The sequence below is a fragment of the Schistocerca cancellata genome, chromosome 1, assembly GCF_023864275.1.
Source record: "Schistocerca cancellata isolate TAMUIC-IGC-003103 chromosome 1, iqSchCanc2.1, whole genome shotgun sequence".
NCBI classification, from domain to species: domain Eukaryota; kingdom Metazoa; phylum Arthropoda; class Insecta; order Orthoptera; family Acrididae; genus Schistocerca; species Schistocerca cancellata.
The window spans coordinates 622470167-622491695 of NC_064626.1; the positions used below are offsets into that span (position 1 = coordinate 622470167).

At 37.9% G+C, this 21529-nt stretch overlaps 1 protein-coding gene across 9 annotated transcripts in view; it reads left to right on the top strand.

The window, feature by feature from the left end:
• The window catches only part of LOC126183133 (broad-complex core protein isoforms 1/2/3/4/5-like), a 319181-nt gene that overhangs the window by 174281 nt on the left and 123371 nt on the right, over positions 1-21529 (top strand). Inside the window, exon 7 of one of the 9 annotated variants that reach the window (XM_049924915.1) lies at positions 191-509. The exons of the other annotated variants lie outside the window; for them this stretch is intronic. Within the exon in view, the coding sequence (XP_049780872.1) occupies positions 191-411 (221 nt within the window). The 3' untranslated portion in view covers positions 412-509. Of the gene's footprint in view, positions 1-190; positions 510-21529 lie in introns of those variants that run through there. 9 annotated transcript variants of the gene reach the window in all.

Consider the following 21529-nt stretch of genomic DNA (forward strand, 5'->3'; position numbering starts at 1 on the left):
ACTCATTAATGAGAATTTAGACACTTCAGGAGATAACAGTTTTCATTGTACGCAGCTCATGTCTAGATAAGCTGCTTCTGTTACAGTTCTGTACTTCTGTTGTAGGATTGTAGGTTGTCATATTGTCTGTATGCAGACTGTGTGAAGAATACCACCTGATCGCTACACAGCAAGAGGTGCTATGTTGCAGGAGACCGCAGTGAGGATGCAGCATGTTCAGTATGTGGTAAAGTGGTGCGCAAGACGAGCCTACGGAGACACATCTTCGATCGGCACATGCCTAATCAGCAGGTTCCTTGCCAAATTTGTGGCAAATTTTTCAAAACACAAAACAGTCTCTCCACTCATATGAATTACATTCACAAAAATAAAAAGCAGCAAGAGTCACCCACATTCTTTGACATGAATTGACTTTCCATGTCTTTTATGTGGAACATAAATTTAGTGCTTAACGGTGATAAAACAGGAACTTCCATCTGCGTCTTGTATATACGGGCATTGTGTTTAGTCCATGTCAAGTAGCACTGTGCCAAAGCTTGACAGAAGGTAAGTTAGGTCAAGGTTATGAATCATGTAAGAGTACGCACTTTAGATTGTTCTGTGTTGACTCCACATGGAGGAAGACAGTCTTTGGCCAGGCATTATGCCTGTGTGTAATGACAGAAAAGGTGTTTGTTATCTATTATTACTTGATCTTTTTTCTTATTCAAGTGGTAAACAGTTTGTAAGGATGCTTAATCTGCAATTTGCTCTCTTACATCAACTGTGAAAACCACATGGTATCGCTCCATTATCGATGAGATGTCTGCTGTTTGTCTATTGTGTCATTGCCTCTGGCAACACATTTCTCGAAGAGGCAATTTCCAAGCAAGTGTACTCACTCATACAGCACCAGAGCCTTGTGTTTATGAATATCTTCCAAACATTTTCCGTATTTCATTTAACACTACAAATATTCACTATTTCTATGAATTTTTTGTGTTTCGTAATAAACAGTCATACAATTTCAGATAAATAAGTACATGATGTACACTTTACCTTGAAAATTTAAAAAATCTGTGTAGAGTGTCACAGGCAACACAGTTGTTTTTTTTTTATGTGACAAAGGGTGTATGTATTTATTATGCTTTTTAGACCATTTAACCTGCACACACATGCTGAGTTAACATTACATTAAGAGGAAAACAAGAGTATTTCTTACAAGAGTCAAGGGAGTGCCTACTGCTGAAAAGCAGTCATAGATAAATCATCAAAAGCATATGAAGTAATGGGAGGATACCCAGATTCATTGAGAGTAATAATTCAGTTGAAGACAATGACTCGTTAAAGGAAACGGGCTATAGTCTCTAGCCAAAACCTTCTACAGGATTGTTAGAAGTCAGTACTACAGCTGTGAAACAATGCATTTCAGAAATATGTCATGAGTCAAAGTTGCTTTTAGTTGATAGAAGGAAGTAGAGAACCCAAAAAATTAAATTTACTCTCATTATGAACAATGGCGAATGCACCGGACCACACACGAGGAGATCAGTGGGGAGAGAAGAAATCCAAAGGATAGAGAAAATAATAATGTTGAATATTTTAGAACTTAGATCTGTAAAAAGGGATTTCATCACAACTTCTTAAGAGAAGAGAAGGTTTGGTGTGTGGGAAAAGAGAGGGGTTGGACGGGACAGGACCGTATACAACTAAAATGTTTTTTTATGGTTGGATATAGTGACAAATACCTGACCACAACATTATTACGCATGGCCTCCCGTGGCCGTTATCAGAAACAAGCAATGACAGTACAATATACAAATACAGTGACTAAGGGAAGTGCATCACACTGTGGATGATCACCAGGCAGTTGTTCATATAATGTCAAGCGGTTAAATGTGTCCTCATAAAATATCACAATAAAAGCTCATGATAAGCTGATTGAAGCAGTTTCACTCCCAGGTGAAATAATATTCTGGTCGACTAATACAGAGTGATGACATAAGAACAGCTCATATTATGAAGGTGTATGGCATTGTGTGTATTACCACTGCTGAAGTATTTGTAATGAAAATGTTTTTTCAACTGAATGCATACTATTATTTGCTTGTGCTGGTGAGAGTACAGAAATAACAGTTTCATACTGTTGCTTTTATTGTGACTTTCTAAAGAGTAAAATGTGCATTTATCTTTGCAGTATTTAATATCTGAGAACTAAAGCTACAGCTACACACACTCATACACGCACAGATAATTAGTGTACACTAAAAGATTAAGTAGCCTTTTTTTTAACTGTGTATTAATACTCAATTTCCTTTGAGTAGTGTGGTTAATGCTGTATAGCACCTACCTACTTATTCAGTACTTGTATGTGTTTAAATGCAGCCTTGATTTGGATTTTACACTCTGATGTAATGAAATTATTGTGATGTAATTTATGTCTTATGCATTAGGGAACCGAATGAACAGTTGTGCCAGTTCTGATTAAAATATGGATATTTTTGCTGTATATTGTTATACAGTTTGCATTTGATCACACTGCAGAAAACGTGCTGAAACACTGAGCACAGTTGTTGATTTTTTTCCCAGCAGTGTAGCACCAGTTAGATTAGACAGGTCTACAAGAATATCTCTCTCTCTCTCTCTCTCTCTCTCTCTCTCTCTCTCTCTCTCTCTCTCTCTCAATCTTGGATTTTAAAACTGATATTAGCTACATATGAAATCAAATGTTCTCTATCTGCTGTACAAAATGTGCAGTTCTAACTATTTTGTGCAGTTATAAATCACATAAACAAGGATTGGTTCCTGTATATTTGCCCTAGTGTTGGTCTGCTGTCCATTTAGTTCCAGGAAAATCCACCAAACAGAGTAAGCATGTGGTATCTTAAGGATGCCAGAAGTGCTAGAGTTTAGATTGGTTTGTAAATTCTCACCGTACAGGGTAGAGCAAAATGGGCCTCACATGATATCTATGTTTAGGAAAGAGTTGTTATAAAATGAACCTGAAACTTATACTATATTGCAGATCGTTGTATTTGTGTTGATGGAAAGAAATAAAATGAGTTCAAGTAGAAGATGTTTAAGTCATCCTGATGTGTTTTGCTTCATGTGCAGATAATACGTGTTGAAAGAAAAAAAAAATGTAAGTGGCTTTGTAAAGAAATCCTATCATTGGTACTGTGATGTTAGCCTTGATGATCAGTATAAAGGCTGAGCACCACATCAGGTCTGTAGAACTCATACAGAACATTTATGTCAGTTGAAGACTGGGAATAGAAAAAGTCTGAAATTCGGCGTACCAATGATTTGGAGAGAATTCAAATGCCTTTTTGATGACTGTTATTTCTGCCTAAATCAAAACATCCGCAGCAAGTGGACTTATCCTTATTAAGTCTCTGTAAGATGCCCAATCCTTCACTCAGAGGGAGTGTGAATCCCAGCATTTCACTGGTTGCCGGAGCTTTGTGGGGAGTAATGTTGCCCGTAATAAAGGGGACAGTGATTATGAGAGGATGTCATCACTTCTTATTGTTTCAACCAGGATGGGTCACGGTGACCTCACCAGAGATCTGAAACTCTCAAAAGACGCTTCTGAATTACTGACATCAAGGTTGGAAAAAATTTACTGGAACTAGGAACCAAAATTAATTTTTGCTGTATTATAGAAAAGGCTCTGCTACTCTTCTCTCAAAAGGCTATTTTGTATTCTATCCAGAATTAGAACTCTCCTGTAAAACAAAAAAATATCTTCCTGAATATTTCCCAGATGGTTGGCACCTAGTTATTGACAGCTCAAAACAAAGTTTGAAATATGTCCTCCTACACAGTGGGAACAAATATGGTTCAATACTAACTACTCACTCAACGAAAACTAAAGAAAAACATAATGCCATAGCTTTTGGGTGATTTGTGTGGACTTGAAAATGGAACTCTACTTGGACAGCAAAGTGGCCACACCAAGTATCCATGTTTTTTTGCATTTGATACAGCAGAGACAAAACACACCAATGGGTTAGAAAACGTGGACATCAGGGAAAAGAACATCATCAACGACCCCTTAGTTGGGTTGTTTGGGGCAGGAGATCAGACAGCGAGGTCATTGGTCTCATGGGATTAGGGAAGGATGGGGAATGAAGTCGGCTGTGCCCTTTCAAAGAAACCATCCCAGTATTTGCCTGGAGCAGTTTAGGGAAATCACGAAAAACCTAAATCAGGATGGCCAGACGCGGGATTGAACCGTCGTCCTCCCGAATGCGAGTTCAGCATGCTAGCCACTGTGCCACCTCACTCGGTCTTTAGTTGAATGAGAGAAAATCTTCTTTCCTCCACTGCATATCAAGCTGGCTTTTAAAACACTTTCTAAAGACTCCTGAGAAGAATGTGTCATGCTTTGCAAGTACAGGGAAAAATTCTTCAATGGAGTACAGAAAAAATTAATGTAGGAATATTTGTATTTGATGGCACACAAATAAGACAACACATTAAGGATCCTACTCTCATAAATTCGATGAATGAGGCTGAGTAAAAATCCTGGAACATATTTGTTGCACTTGTCATAAATTATCAAGCAAATGCAAAGCTGAAAACTATGTTGAACTGATGAACAAGATGCCTAATAGTTTCAAAACCCATGGTTGCAACATGTCTATTAAGGTGGACTATTTACACAGCCATTTAGACCATTTTCCTGAAAACTAAGGAGACACTGATGAGGAACCAGGTGAAAGATTTCACCAGGATGTTAAAACTATGGAGGACTGCTACCAAGGAGGATGGCATACGGATATGCTGGAATTTAAGAAGAGACTGTTCCAAAATACATTTTAGAATGTCGGGCAAAAGAAGCTTCCAAAGTGTTCACCGACTAGTTGGTTTCATCAGTGACTTTTCCCTTTATTGTTGGGTCATATAATATTTATATAACGTAATAGTAAAAACTGTAAACTTTTTGGTCCAAAGATTTAACTTAAAATAATGTAATGTATCTTTCACAAAAATGTTACATCTTAGAAATTTAAAGTCCTTGGCAAAAGTTAATGCCATATTTAAATTCAGGCCATCAAATTCATTTGAAATCCACTCCAAATACCACAGCACCAAAATAACTGTTGGCTTGTGTTATCCGTAATGGTAAAAGGTGTACCAGGAAATAAATTTTACTTTTGTTTCTGGTAGAAAAGAAACTGTGTGAAACATTGATGCTGAGTACTAACACTACAGCATGATGATCTATTTCACAGTACTTTAACTAGGGCATTTGAGCACATTTCTATTCTAAAAAAAAACTGTGTGTATGAACTGGATGATTATGCTACTTGTAAGCCAGTTGTTAATGCTGTTGGCACAAGGTAACAAAGGAACTAACTGTAGCTTGATTGCCAGCCAAGGAACAAAAGAACCCCCCAAAAGGAAGTGAAACTCACCGGGCACAAGTCAGTCTGTGGAGAATCAGTTAGTGTCAAACTGCTAACAGATGTGCACAGGGATAAAGACAAGTGTGGGGGGCTGATACTGAGCACACAGACATGGTACACAGCATGAAGCGTAATGCGAGGTGTGTGGTGGTCGACCTCAGCATCAGAAGTGCCCCACCCGGCTTGCTGACATCTGCAAATAAACACTTTTATCAGTGGGTTTGCCCATACTACATGTTGTGTGAGCCCCCCACCCCCGCCATGCAGTTATCCACACTATTCTGCCACAGTAGCCCTGCCAGCTCATTATGATGTCTGCTGGCAGGGATTCATTACTAACCACCACTGACTGAAAACTAACCTTCTCAGATCACACCTCTGGTACCAACTGTTATAATCACATGTCAAAGAATTTTAATGATTTGTCTCCATGAATTGGACGTAAAGAATGCATGCACTCCTCTGTAGCTAAGCAGTGAAGTGCCAAGCTGCATATTTGAAGGTGTCAGGTTTTATCCATTCTGTCTGAAGAATTTTTGTTATTTATCACTAGTTACTGTTCTGGGAATGTTTTTTAATGTGAAAAATTCCAATTTGCTTTATGGTTCAGAGTCGACATTAAACTGTAGGTCCTTGGCTGGGTAAGCCATTTCAAAAATTGGAGGAAGGCGTGGTATACCACAACCAGCAGGACCATGCCTAGTAAAACTCTGGTGTTCAAACCAACGTTCAGGTTCATGATAAATTTCCTTTTTACTTACCACTTCTATTGTGCTATTGTCTTTTGTACAATATGCTTATCATTGACCTTACAAATCATTAATTAAATACTGTTTTCTGCAATTTCCAAGAGCTTATTAAAATTTTTAAAATAATTCTCATTTATTTTTCAGTCTCAGTTGCACATTATGACATGACATGTTTTGATTACTCTGCAGAAAAGAAAGTACATAAATGTAGATTTTACCTAAGGAGTGGCGTTAGCAACCTGTCTTCTCTTTCAGAATGTTGCATGAGATTCCTGCAACAGCTGTCATTTTATTTTAATAAGTGTCTGGTGGAGCTAGGGTGGAGGGGAAAGGGGAAAAGAGGGGTCAGGGGGAAAATGAAGTGAGAGTTTTTGGAGGACAGAAAGGGAAGTAGGGAGGGTGAGTGTTGGGGATGTCATGAGTTTAATAAGACGGGTCTTACTAAAATTATAAAAAGTATAGTTATGTAAAAATTCTCATCAAAATATTAATGGTGTAGAACAGTGGCTGTGTAAACTGTAAACAGCATAAAATAGTAAAATTACTAAATGAGTGAAGGGAGAATGAGAGTGGAGGGGAAAGAAGGCAGAAAGAGGAAAGGGAGGGATAGTGGCAGGGATGTTAATAGTTTAACAGTTACGTAAAAAAAATTCCATTAAAATATTAAATTGGTAGACCAGTGGATGTGTAAAACTGTAAAAGATGATAAAAAGAAAATTATTAAAGTGATAAAATATAACTACAACAGAATTAGTGTCCTCAAATATTAAAAGTGTGAAATTTTGAAAGTAAAGATCCTTAAACACCCAACAACTGAGCAACATATTGGACATGTGTAGCCGTGGTGACTGGACGACGAACTTCACATGTTGAGTGGATAGGACCACGCATACCAAAAGTTCATCTTTCATCACTGCATTTGGGATTAAATGCTGTTCTAATGTATGTGACAGAGTGAGTGGCAGACGAATCTTCAAAGACAGAGCCTCTGAAGAAATTTAAAGACTGCAGTGTGGGACACATCATGTGAGGAGTATAGCAACAGAGGCACAAGAAATGAAGCACCTTTTTTTTTTTTTTTAAACAAATCCATAATGACGAATTGCCTATTAACCCACGTTTGTGTGATAACTTTTCTGATGTTTCGCTAGTATGAGTGGCTGGCCTTGTCAAAGCTTCACCCTCCATTGCTGGTGATGGACTGAAGTCATGCTCTCGACTGCAGATTATATGTACCTGACATGCCAACGTCCAAGGGCTTTCCCGAGGTCATTCCCACTGTGGTTCTCCCCCTGCAACATGCTGCAACTGTCATTCTCTGCAGCACAGAAATCCTGGATCCATTCAACGTGGAGCTTTCTTCTTTTGTGTTGAAGTTATTGTCATGTTTGCTCATTTCTATTGCTTCCGTGAACAAGAGGGTGTAATAGCTCTTCTCTATAGCAAGACTGTCCGTATCAGCAAATTTCACTATGTGGTCAGTCTCACGCAGCGTGTGCTACACTTTTGCCAATTTCTCTGTGAGCCTCAGCCTGCAATACTGCTTACATTCCTATCATTGTTGGAGTGTCCATTCATTTCAGTATAGACTTTTCCACATGTACATGGTATTTGGTATATTCCTGACATTGTAATAGGCCCCTTTTTTCCTTTGCTGATCTGAGACACTCTTTGCTCTTCATTGTTGTTTTATAAATAGTGCTTACAATGTGTTTGTGCAATGTATGACAGAATCTGTCCTTCACTCTAGGAATGTATGGTAGAAAGGCCATACTCAACATTTATTTTTCCGATGTGTCAGTGTGCTGGGTGTTTGATTCTGTGACACTTCTTATGTAACTGGTGAAGAAACCATTGCACTTTCCAGTTGTTGCATCTTGCATCTGAGTTGCTGGAGCTCACATACTTGTTTTCCTCAAACTATGAGCCTGTTAATCATGCCTCTTTCTGGCTTGGGTGGTGATTTGATAGTTTGTGCAGGTATTGGTCCACATGTGTCGGTTTTTGATGTATGCTGTATCCCAGAAGTTGATTTCACATGAAGTAGCTCGTGGTGAGATATGCATGAAAGAGCTTGGTGATCTCTTGTGGGAAAACGGAAACAATGTGCTCCAGAGAATCGTTGAGTGATATCTTGGTATACAAAGAAATAACATCAAAGCTGACTGGGATGTCGTTTGGACCAAGTTTTAGTTTCAACAGATTCTTAGTGAAATCTCCTGAATCCGCTATGTCTCAGTCTTTCCTGTGTGCAGCTGGAACAGAGAGACCAAGTGGTTGTACCTCGGTGAGCCAAGAGTGCTGACAGTCAGTCTTAATGGAATAGTATTCATATGTATCTTAGGTGATACATACAGGTGGGGTGGTAGCGTTTCTGTGTTGCTCAGATTCCTCTGTATTACTGGTCAATCAATCAACACCAGGATCACTAAACATAACCAGCATTGCAGGTTGGGGCTGGTAGAGAAATCAGCTGTGGCAGAGCACATGTTGTGTGAGACTGACAGCGTAGTGAAAACCATCAACATGGACATTCATGTTATAGAGAAGATCTGTTGCACCACTCATTTGTTCAGAGAAGCTATAAAAATACACAAACATGACAAAAGCTGCAACAAGAAAGAAGAAAGCCTCACAGTGAATGGATTCTGGATTCCCGTGCTGCAAAGAATGACAGTTGCAGCAGGTAGCAGGGGGAGAACCCCATTGGAAGTGACCAAGGGAAAACCCTTGGGTGTTGGCACACCAGGTACATATAACCAGCGGCCTTGAGCATGACTCCAGCCCACCAACAGCAATGAACGTGCAGCTAAGACAATGCCAACCCCTCATGCTGGCGAAATGTCACTAAAGTTATCAAACAAATGTGGGCCAAAGGGCCCAAGACAGAAGCCAACAGACAAGTTCTCATTATTAATTTGTTAAAAAAATGAATAAAAAGTGCTTCATTTCTTGCGTCGCTGTTGTTGTGCATCTCACACAATGTGTCCCACAAACATTTACAGTCTGTAAATTTCTTAAGATGTTCTGTCTATACAGTTTCGTACATTGTACATTAGAGCAGCATATAATTCCATATGCAGTGGTGAAAGATGAACTTTTGTTGGGTGATTGGCATGACAGTACTGCACACAGCACAATTTGTTGGAGAGAATGGTCACCTGTCAGGTGGTCCTAACTACGTGATGTTTAGAGTTTGTGGGTCAGTCACAATGGCTACAAATGTCCAATTTGTGACTCCATTGGTACATGTTTAGAGACCTTTATCTTCAAAGCTTCACCATTTTAATATTTTAAGACAGTAATTCTGTTTTAGTTACATTTTATCACTTTAATAATTTTCTATTTTATCCCCTTTTACAGTTTTACGCATCCAATAGTCTAACCTTTTAATATTTTAATGGAATTTCTTTATTTTATTTTTTTGGTATAAATGACCTTTGCAGACTTCAAAAAAGCGTATAATTGCATCCACAGATCTTCTATGCTGGACATATTTAGAAATTTTGGACTTCATCCCAAATTAATAAAAACGATAAAGTTAACCCTTACAAACAAGTCCAAAGTAAAATTCAGAGGAGAACTATGTGAGCCATTTATGATTAAAACAGGCTTAAGACAAGGTGATGGTCTATCACCACTGCTCTTCAACTGTCCTCTTGAGTACTTTATGAGAGAACGGTACAAAGAGAATCCTAAAAACATAACAATTGTAACAAAGAAAGATGATATAAACCTAAATGGTTTCGGATCCGCAGATGACTTGGCCCTTCCCCCCCCCCCCCCCCCCCCCCCCCCCACACACACACACACACACACACACACACACACACTCCGTCTTAAGGCCACGAGTGGTGTACCGGGACCATCCGACCGCCGTGTCATCCTCAGTGGGGGATGCAGATAGGAGGGGCATGGGGTCAGCACACCGCTCTCCCAGTAGTTTTAATCAAATGTGGGAATGAAGTTAACAAAGTCATATACAATGCGCAACACCATTAAAGGGTTACTTTTTTGAAATCCCATAATTGTCTTCCATTGTGGTGCAGAACTCTGAAATTTGCAAAGTGGCTACAACCTTCCTCTGTAATTGTGCAAAAGTGTGGCACCCTGCAACATCACCCACAGGTTGGGTGATGCTTCAAACAGCAAGGTGTCAACACAAAAAAAAAGTTTACATGAGGTGTAAGGTGAGTTAATGATGTTACATTGGCAGCAGATATCAACACAGTTCTGTGAAACGCCACTGTGGTTGACTCACTCGATGGGAAGGTCATCACACCCCATCTTACCCATATTTCATCTCTTCTTTTGATGTCATAGCAATGAAGATCAGACCCATAACGCCCAGTGTTGATATTGCACCGTTTCCATATGAGTGGCCAAGAAAAATATTTCAAACACATTGACACTCAGAATTGATACAAAAAGGCCTCAGGAGGTAGCATAAAGGGCCGTATTTTAACCTCCTGTTCCCTTGTGGCATTGATTCCCACACATTTCACAGTTGAAAATTACTGCAGTGTGATGAGCAATGAGATGACATTCTTGACACCATTTGACATTGCTGAGCCTCCCTTCCTCCCTGACAGTTCAAATCTTCTCTACCATTTGGAGTATATTACCACAATTTTTACCCACGGGGTGGAAACACCAGGGATCATTCAAAAATTTTTTAACGTAATCCGAAACAGCAAAGGATGTTCATGCTTTTTCAACCCTCCTGTTTTGCACCTTCCTGTGCCACATTGACACGTGTGAGAATAAAATGTGACACAGTCCATCTAAACACAGACCCCCCCCAGCCACCACCATCATCTTGACAACACCCTCACAGGACCATCGCCACACTTTCATTGATGACTTTAAGAATGCACTTGTACAGAGGCTTCAATACCCACTCAACTGAGTCGCACTCACAGCTGCTCTACAACATGAAGGCAGGCAACCTCTTCAGCCAGCTTACATTCCCCATCTATACAAGCAACAAGTGTGACATCACACACCCACCTTAAACCTCACATGAACTTCTGAGCTCTGGTCTTCTTTTTTGCGTGTGTTGAAACCTTTTCGTTTGAAGTGTTGCCGAGCCCAAGGGTGACATTGCAGGTCACCACACTTTATCATCATTACAGAGGAAGGTTATAGCCACCTTTGAGCCAAATTTCTAAGGGGTATAAAAAAAAGTGACTTTTTAATTGTGTTATCATAGTTAGCTATTGAAAAGCAATAAAACAAATTGCTGTGAATCTTTTAGAATTCTTCTACTTCATATGATTGTCACTTTATATAACAGACGCACTTAAAAGAAAATTGCTGCTTTGTGTTCTGTTTCCTGAGGAATATATCATTTACACAGTGTAATAATGTAGTTGGTGAAGCTTTATTTGGCCCAGAAGCTGCTTTATTTGATATGGGAATATTAGTCAGAAACACTGCTGAAAAGGAAAAACAATTTTTCTCTTCTATGTTACAGCCTTGTTGTATTTCATAAGAACTCAAAGTGGGCAAAAGATTCACAGTTTTTTCTCACTTAAACGTTCTTTATGAAGAATCTATTACGTTGTGTAGAAAAGTATGGTGAAGGAGAGAGGACATGCAAGGGGAGGTGTAGAATGTACAGATCTAGTGTGTAGAAAACCTGTTCCCCTGCAGATGATACTGATTCATTGATTTAAATTCTAAGAGAAAAGAAAAATGAAAACTTGAGGTCGCTGACTGAACAAAATCTACATCTCAGAAAATGTTGGGAGTTTGCTGACCTTTCTCTATACGACCACCTAATGATGTTTCAGTATTGTTGGGGAAGAGATGTGCTTTCCATTATCATGATGATAACTCTTACATATAATGTGTATTGTTCATGATGCATAAACAGCTTATTTTATCAAAGAGATTACATCATTCCATGTTCATCAGTTTTTATAATCCTCTACTGTGTGAATTTCTGCCATTAGCAAGAATTTTCTTGTTGTTACTGTTTTGGTCTTTAGTCAGAAGAAAGACTTCCCATTGGCTTCCGTATGTACTTGGATATTTCTAAATTTACTGTTGTGGTGAGTACATGATGTAAATGTTGATTTGAGTGGTATATTTCTTGACTCAACTTTCAAGATGGGCTCTTTGCATGTTTGAATTCATCATATCTTGCTCTCATTGACTGCTGTGGTCATTTGTTATGTATACCAGCCAAAATCTTATTGTCAGAATACATGTAACAAATTGTACCTTCGAACCGTCTCCGTTGCATTACCGCTGTGGATAAAGATAGCTAGTGGGAGCAGTGGTTTTATGAGTTAAATTTTCTATTAATTCTTCTAATGAATCTTAGTGCAGAAACAGTAACATTTATTCCCTGGAAAAGTTTATGGTTGTTTCATCTGAAATGATGTGGCTGGTAACAGCAATACGTTAGACAGTCTTGACTGCCTCTAACAATTTATCGCATAAGGTTTAGTCTTTCAATCTGGCACTATAGAGTATCTTTCCCCAGTAAAACGTGTTATGTTATATGGGTATGGTAATTGTTTGTGTCAAATGATGACTAGAGTAACTCTCTCCCATTTTATAACCATTCTTCATCAATTGTTTTTTGCAAACAGTGTTCCAAAGTCTAGCATTGTGATGTATCATGGCTAGTAATTTATGTACTAAACTTCCTTGTGTCACACCCCTTTGGAAGCAATGAATTGAGTTCTGGTTGCTAGTCAATCCAGTTATGTATCTATCATGATGTTTTGTATAATTTGATTCTAGAATGAATGTTGTGCTTTCTAAGTGGTAAAATGTAATCATAATAAATATTTTTCAAAAGTTACAAAGATGGTGTCTACCTGAATACTATTGACTACAGTCTCTCATGAAGGAATACTGCAAACTGAGTTCCACAATTGCAGATTTAAAGGAATCTGTGTTGATTCTTAATATAAGTTTTGCACTCCCTCAGAAAAGTCAGTACATGCAAGCACAAAGTTTGTTCAATTATTCTTTTATCAGATGGATGTCAATTTATGTATATGTAGTTTTATACAACTGTCTTGCAAACTTTGTTTAGAAATGTAATGAGTCGTGTGTGACCTTTTGTAGCTGCACCTACTTCTCGTAAGTCCTGACAAAGGCTGGTTGTTTCAGGTTTGTCAGTTTTTCTATTTTGAGGAAAAAAGTAATGGCTTTTGGATGTGAAAGGAAAGAACTTGTTCTGTAACACTTGACACCCAGATGTAGTCTGTATACATAGATTTCATAAAGTTTTTGATCATACGTTAAGCTGTTTAACAAAAAGGAATGTATTTCACATTAGAAACTGAATTTTATGATAGAATTTCTTAAGAAGTAGATAGCAACACACTTTAATAGATACAACGTCATCAACAGAGTTATCCATGGGACAATTTAAACTTCATACAATACCAGATTTTTTAATTTGTTCAATGCTGTTTGCATGTTTTGTCCTCTTCTTATCTTCATCTAGTAATTTTTCAAGTTACAGATTGGTATACACCTCACAGTTTCGCAATTGAGATATTGATGTGGGAAAATATGTATGTCCAAAAAGGCAGATTGTTACTGGAGAAGCGAAAAATGTTTGTCAGGAAGGAAATTTTGGTTGTATAAACTGGTAGCAAAACACACAATTCTCATTTGAAACCATGGAACTTGGATAATGTAAATTATAATGTGCCATGTTAATAATAAAAAGCTGAATGAATAGAAATTTACATGAGCAAGTTAAAGGATCTAATACTATTGTGAAGCACATAATGCTCTGTAAAATGAATTCAGACAGTGCCAATAAATCTTCCTTTATATGTTCAGTAATTGATGTCATGGTCTTGTGAAGTGGAGAAGTTCCTTGTCAGTTATGGTTCCAAGGAGTGTCCCCTTTTGGTAATCGTGAACTTCTTCAAAATTTCCAGCTCATTGAATGTAAGGCATACTACTTAAAAAAAAAAAAAATAAGTTGCAAGGAAGGGAGAGTACTGATTTTCAGAACGTATGTATTCAGGTATCATGTGCCATAACTACCTCATGAATGGTTGTACATTCTTTGCATCTTACAGCATATTATCTACTTCTTCTGGCATCATGATAATATGTGTGGGTGTTTTGGTGGAATAGAAGACTGTGTAGTGCTGGAGTGGAAACAGGGAAGGGGATAGATAGGTGAAGAACAGTGACCAACAAAGACTGAGGCCAAGGGGGTTATGAGAATGTAGGATATATTGGAGAGACAGTTCTCACGTGCACAACTCAGAAAAGCTGGTGTTTGTAGAAAGGATCAGATGGTGCAGGTTATGATGCCATCATTAAAGTGAAGAACATTGTGTTGGGCAGCATGCTCAGTAACCAGGTGGTCCAGCTGTTTCTTGATCACAGTTTGTTGGTGGCCTTTCATGGGGACTAATATTGTTGAGCTGTTACATGTTGTGCATCTTACTTGGTCAGCTTTCCCACTTCACTGATGAAAGTCGAAACCCTCTGAATTCTGTGCCACTAGAGGACTCTGAATTGTAGCATGTACCATGGTGGTGTGTATCGTAATGATGTCGGTATACTGCGAGACACTCAGAAAACTGAAATCACAAATCTAAAGAGTTTGTCCACTCATGGAACACTCTCTCCTTCACACACACACACACACACACAAACTCTACCTGCACATCATCCCAGGTGAGTGCATTGAACCAACAATGCAGCTGCTGTCAGAATATTTATTTTGTAGTTAGCTCTGAAGGCAAAAATCATTCTAAAGTTAAGCGAAATTTCCAGTATTCTTTGTGTGTCCGTTAACTATTCAATCCCTTAACTGCAAGGTGAGTTGTTAGCTTTGATTCAACCATTTTTTTTTTTTTTTTTGTTCTACCAACCTAAAGATGCCAGAAAGAAAGATATAATGAAAAGACTGGAGAAATGAAAGGAGTTATGTTTAAAAAGTGCTGTGTAATCTTCTAGAGACAAACAGTCTACAGCTGTAACAAGTAAGGGACCAGAAAACTGAAATCACAAATCTAAAGAGTTTGTCCACTCATGGAACACTCTCTCCTTCACACACACACACACACACACACACACACACACACACACACACACACACAAACTCTACCTGCACATCATCCCAGGTGAGTGCATTGAACCAACAATGCAGCTGCTGTCAGAATATTTATTTTGTAGTTAGCTCTGAAGGCAAAAATCATTCTAAAGTTAAGCGAAATTTCCAGTATTCTTTGTGTGTCCGTTAACTAACCAATCCCTTAACTGCAAGGTGAGTTGTTAGCTTTGATTCAACCATTTTTTATGTTCTACCAACCTAAAGATACCAGAAAGAAAGATATAATGAAAAGACTGGAGAAATGAAAGGAGTTATGTTTAAAAAGTGCTGTGTAATCTTCTAGAGACAAACAGTCTACAGCTGTATCAAGTAAGGGACTAACATAGGTAAGCTAAGTCACAAAAAATAAAAAATTACGGTAGGTTTTCGGTGGATTACACAGTTAGGCATAGTGAAGCCAACAGATCACTAAATGGCCTTTCTCAGCAAGTGCGATGGATTTGGTACAGAAAAGGCTTTAAATCATTGTTACTGAACAAATTGCTAAGAGCAACCTTCATGCTTTTATTGCTGTCACACTCCCAGCAGCATTGTGGAATAACTCCTGTTTTCAAAAGAAATCAGAAAAAAGGTATGAACAAAAAACAGAATATCATAAAATCTAAAGTATTTGGGGAAAAAAAAGTAAAATCTGATTAGCATCATTGATGGAAAAACATATACTGAGCATATGTCAGCATGAATTTTGATGCAAAAATATACGCAGATAAATCTATGTGACTGCATAAACACAATACTCGTGACAGGCATATTTCTAGAACTGCCAATGGGTTTTCACACAGTTAATCACAAAATACTGCTCAAATAAGCTGAACAGTATGGGGGGGTGCATGCTGCAGTGTGTCCCAGGAGTAATCATCAGTATTCAGGCAAATGAAAAGAACGATCATTTGCAGCAAAAAAGACTAGTAAGCATGGGCTCTGAAATGCGTACCTTAAGTGCTTTGAGCACTCCTTTGTCTTTGCTACTGTGAAACACATCTCTTCTACTGAACAAGTGCACATAGCTCTTAAGTATGCATTTTAGAGCCTGTTTACTAGATGTTTTTGCTTTGAATGTTCATTCCTGTCATATCCCTGAATATCAACAATTCCTCTTGAGACACCATGTATAACTCTGAAGGAAGATTTTTTGTATGCCTGTCAACAACTCAGTGCCTTAACAATTTGGTGACTTGTTGCCTGTATTCCTCCTATATTTATGTTCCATTGCAATCTTTCCATTGCCATAAACGAAGTTACTGATAAGATTTATATATTTTTGATTATCTATGTTTATTCATCCAAGAATCGTCTCACAATTATGCAGGATTTGTCAGGGTAATACAATGCAAACCAGTAGACCAAATATACACCATACAACAAACATAACATGCTTTATGACGATAGGAAGGTAGCTTATGCAGACAGAACAGGCGGTCATCCATGGCCTTGATTAAGGAACTGTCCTGGCATTTGCCATAGCGATCCAGGAAAACCCAGGTCATGATGGCCAGACAGAGCAACTGCATCCTCCCGGATATTAGATCAGTACCTTTAATAGCAACAGTCTCATTCGATAAGTCCCTATTGTACAGTGTTTCGTGATTTACACACAGTTTGTTTCAGCTAACTTGCAATAAAACATAGTTTCATTCTTCAGTGCCAAGTACACTGAGGACATCCACTGATTACTCTGGGATTGTTTCTGGTGACTTGCAGTGTAAAACATAGTTCTGCTCTCCACTGTGCACAGCCTAACACCCACTGATGACTCCTGGATTGTGAAGCTGCTGCTATGTGGCCTTGCATCAACTCAGAGTCCATTATCTCCATATCCAACTGTAGGCCATTGTCCACCTGAAAGACTAACCCAACGGACATTACCAGCATGCTTGTTACATCTTCACATGATTGCCTTGTGAAGGCAGTAAACTGTAATGTTGAAAAAGGACAATGTGCTGTGGTTATCCCCTTTCATTACTACCCATTACTCAGAGTCCTCTATGTAATATTTAACTTGTTTAATGTGCTTTACTTATGAAGCACCTTTTATCTGCCTTTTTAAACAAGTGTGTTTTAGTAATCTCTTTCACTTCCTTTGGCATTTTGTTATACAATTTTATCCCCTGATATAAAATGCTGTTTTGAGGTTTTTCCTGGGTAACTGTAAATCCAAACTGGCTCTTGTTCAATGATTATGTATAGAATTATTTGTGTAGTATTTAGTAATATTTTCCCCAATATCCACCACAGATTGGAACATACTCATTTGGTGAAGTAGGATGCCAAATGTTTTAAATAGCACTTTATAATAAGCCCTAATTTAGCTTCCAGTGATGTCGAAAAGAGCACTGCGGGAAGAATACAACAAAATTTATTGTGTAAGAAGGTTTGTGAATAACAATGTAATATCAGAACTCTCCACAAAATGTGCAGGATTTTTCATGGAGTTAGTCTTTGCACATGGCAATTTAATTTCTTTGGTAGATGTGCCAACAATAGCCCACTGAGTCAATATCTGCCCAAATGCCGGCTTGGAGGACTGATCTGATGCCAATATTCTAGAACCTTTAACTTCAAATTTAGTGAGACTTCCAAAATGCTCTCTACTTTTGCTACATAATATTCTAGTTTTAATGACAGATCTTCTCCAGTCATGTTGCGTGTCAGGCACATCTGTCAATTTTCTTGTTTGACACTTTCACATCATCAAGCTTCTTGTTTCTTCTGTTTTCTAAAATTTGTGCTAATTTTCCTTTCTGACAATTTCCTCTGATTTTCTCTCTTACCTTCCTCAGTGCTATGAACATACCACTCGAAATAACTGCCTAGAATCCTACCTTATTGAGCATGGAATTTACATAATTCGCTCGAGGCCATAATGCTAACAAAAAAAATTTATCATTGGTCTCCAAATTCTTAGTCAGAGGTGCTCATTGGAACTGTCTATTAACATCATTATAATATTTTTGTTGATGACCATGCTGACAGTCTGTTCAGTAGGAAGCAAGAAGGTACCCAGTTCAAGAAAATAAAATCTGTACAAAAAAAGACAAAAACTGTACATCTGCCATGCTAATGCCCTTCTCAACTATGTAGACACTATGCTATTTAACTCAGGTGAAGCTTAATTGTAACTGCATTAAAGCTGCTGAAAATTTACATCTCTAGACTTTGCTGACCTCTTATTTAATTTGTAAGAAATTCATTGAATTATGGATGAACATTCTTCTCATATGTAACTGTGCAGTAGATGCAGCATATCATCTCCTGTACCTCATCCTGCAACCAGTGAAGAACGCAGCTGCATGTGTCACATTAACTTCTAAAAACACTGCCACACTCAGCATTCTGTTTTAATATTCTTTTCTCACCTGTTGTGCCAAAAATCAGACAGTGTCAGTATGTCAGTACAATATGTAATTACACAATATGTATATGTACACACTTCAAATCAAATGATTGCAAATTCTTGTAGGAGTGATCACCTTGAAAGCGGTTTCTGGTTCACAGCCTTGCTGCTTCATCATGATGATTTTCTGTGTGATTATTATTTTTTGGACTGGAAGGTGTGGTTATTTAATAAAATTTTAATAAAATACTCTTTGGACTAATTTATTTGTGCTGTCAAAGTAATGGCTGTCACAACTTCGAGTAGAGCTGAAAATGAAGCAACCCACATTGAAGGTAGCTGAAGATCCCATTATTGTTCGAATTAACAAAGCTGTGAATGATATTAAGGCTATTCCGTTGATATGCAACAGATATACAGCTCCTTACTTCCCTTGCCGGTATTCTTTATGTCACTGTTTTCTGTGCTTGCAACAATTATATTACATGAACAATTTTACTTCTTGTATGCACAATATATTGAAAGATTGTAATTATTTGTATGTTATGATTTTGTGTTATGGGCTAACAGTAATGGCTTTGAGGAGTACCATAAAATGAGGTGAATCCGATTAAAAAGGGCATTTTTTTTTTTTTATTGTCCATTTACTGTTGTGGTTTTGGAACAATTTGCGTATGTTAATTTCACAACCTTGATAATGATATATTCATGTATTACATAATTTTTGGTTTATAACTGCTGTTACTATTTTAAGTTAATTACTGATCGGTTTCACCTCCTCAGTTGGGGCAAAGATCACCATTGTATCTTGTATCCAGGAACGGAATCAGACTTCCAGTGGAGTGAATCTGATCACTATTTTGATTTTAAAGAAATATATTTCTGTATTTGCAACAAAATTGTACAATTTCTAGACTAAACAAATATTTACAAGCACTTTGAACTTGAAATTTTTGTTTTTATAGCAAACACTTTCATTCACGAATTTTGAAAAACAGATATTAAATTTTAGTTATTGTATGTCATAATCAATATGAAAAGTATTTACTCAAAGTCGTAACCATCTATCCCTTCAAAATAAATTTACCTCACCTTCTGTGTTCTGGAACAAATTTTTTTTAATAATTTGGGCTCTTTCTACCTCAGTTGCATCATGAGTTTCTGGAAAGACAAAATAAACATTACCATCAACAACTTTCTTTCTCAGAAATGTCATTTCATAGGTGTCATTAGAGATGCTTTCAATTTTACCAAAAAAAACACTGAACTTTTTTTGTAGGAAATTTTTCTGTGGTGAAATCAGTTTCTTTAAATTCATGTCAATCTTTATCCTTCTCCTTGTCCATTTCTTCATTTTCATTTGACTCGTGCTGTTCTAGATCACTGTTAGATGTTCCGGGTTGGGACTCCTTACTTGCAGCCCCATCACTATCATTTTCATGGAAGTCACTGATAACAATTCCTTTTCCTGGAGTTAATGCTAAACGCTTTGCTTGATGTGGCTTTCCTGTTGTTTCATTAGAGCGAACCTGTTTCAATTGCATTTCGAAGGCTGCTGCTCAAGAAACACTTATGACCTGGTGTCTAACTCTTATGAACTGGTGCCATGTGCATTGTTATCGGCTGCTTGTGGAATCTGTGAAATTACTTTATTGGGCAGGAAGGAAAAATTCCTGCTTTTCTGAACTCAGATATTACATTTTATTTGGATGTGATAGCTGTATTTTTAAAGTTTTTTTTTTCTTTTTTTTTTTCCCAACAACCTAGGAAATTCAGATCTTGGCACCACTCCTTTATTCTTCCTTTTTCAATCATCTAGCAGGTTTCTCCAAACAAGTTTTAAAGGTCTAAAAAAGGCCACATCAAGTGGCTGACACAAATGAGTAGAATTAGGTGGTAGAAGCACAAATTGAATGTCCTGTTCCTGGCACAGTTTAATTACGTTATATGGCAGATGACACAAGAGATTGTCACCTATAACCACTTTAGGTCCATCTAAATGCCGGGCATAAGGCAAGACAATTTCAACAAACCATGATCAGACATTGTTATGTCAAACTAACCACTTTGATTCCTATTATAACCTGCACTAGTTATGCCCCCTAGAGTCCAAGTATCGTAGAAGTGTTTTGCCCTATAAACTGTGTATGGTGGGAGGACTGAGCCATCAGCAGCTGCTGCTATCATCACACTGATCCTTGACTTAGAACTATCCACTATTCTTTCAGGATGTCTTGTGCCTCGCTTCACTATTACTTTCACTTGTCCAGGATCATCATAAAAATTTGCCCGTCTGGTTTATAATGTTGTAGCGAGGGACACTACTCAAGGTACTTCAAGATTTTTAATATAATCAATCACTGTTTCTCGGGCAACTGCTGTTTTTGCCCTCTTCACATTTTCACTTACTCTATTTGCTAGTGGTGGTTAATTTTTCCTCTGCCCCCCCCCCCCCCCCCCCCCCCCCCCCAAAGAAAGATTTTACCCAGTTGTGCCCAGGTCGATTGTCATGAGATCTTTTTTTCAGTCTTTCCTGCTCAATTGAGAAATGCCTGTACAATGTCCCTAACATTATTATTCCTCAAAGGAAACCCTCATTTCACACAACAAAATAATCCTTCAACCAGGCCTTTTTCCTCACTACTGGTTAATGCTGGTACCTTTCCTTGAGTTTGTCATTTAACGTGGTATATGGAACTACATATTGCTCTGAAGCTTTCCAGATGCTTAATTTGACAGCTTTCACCGCATTTAGAAGAAATTCTGGTTTGTAGTTAGATTTCCGTGTTGGTCCCAGAACCTTTTGGTATACTCACATGATCAGATTCGCCCTGCATACTGACTAAGCAGTATTAAAAAATAAATAAATAAATAAATATGAAACTGTATCACTTAAGATGTTCATATGCAATCAGTAATATTGCAACTTACCAGTTACACTTCA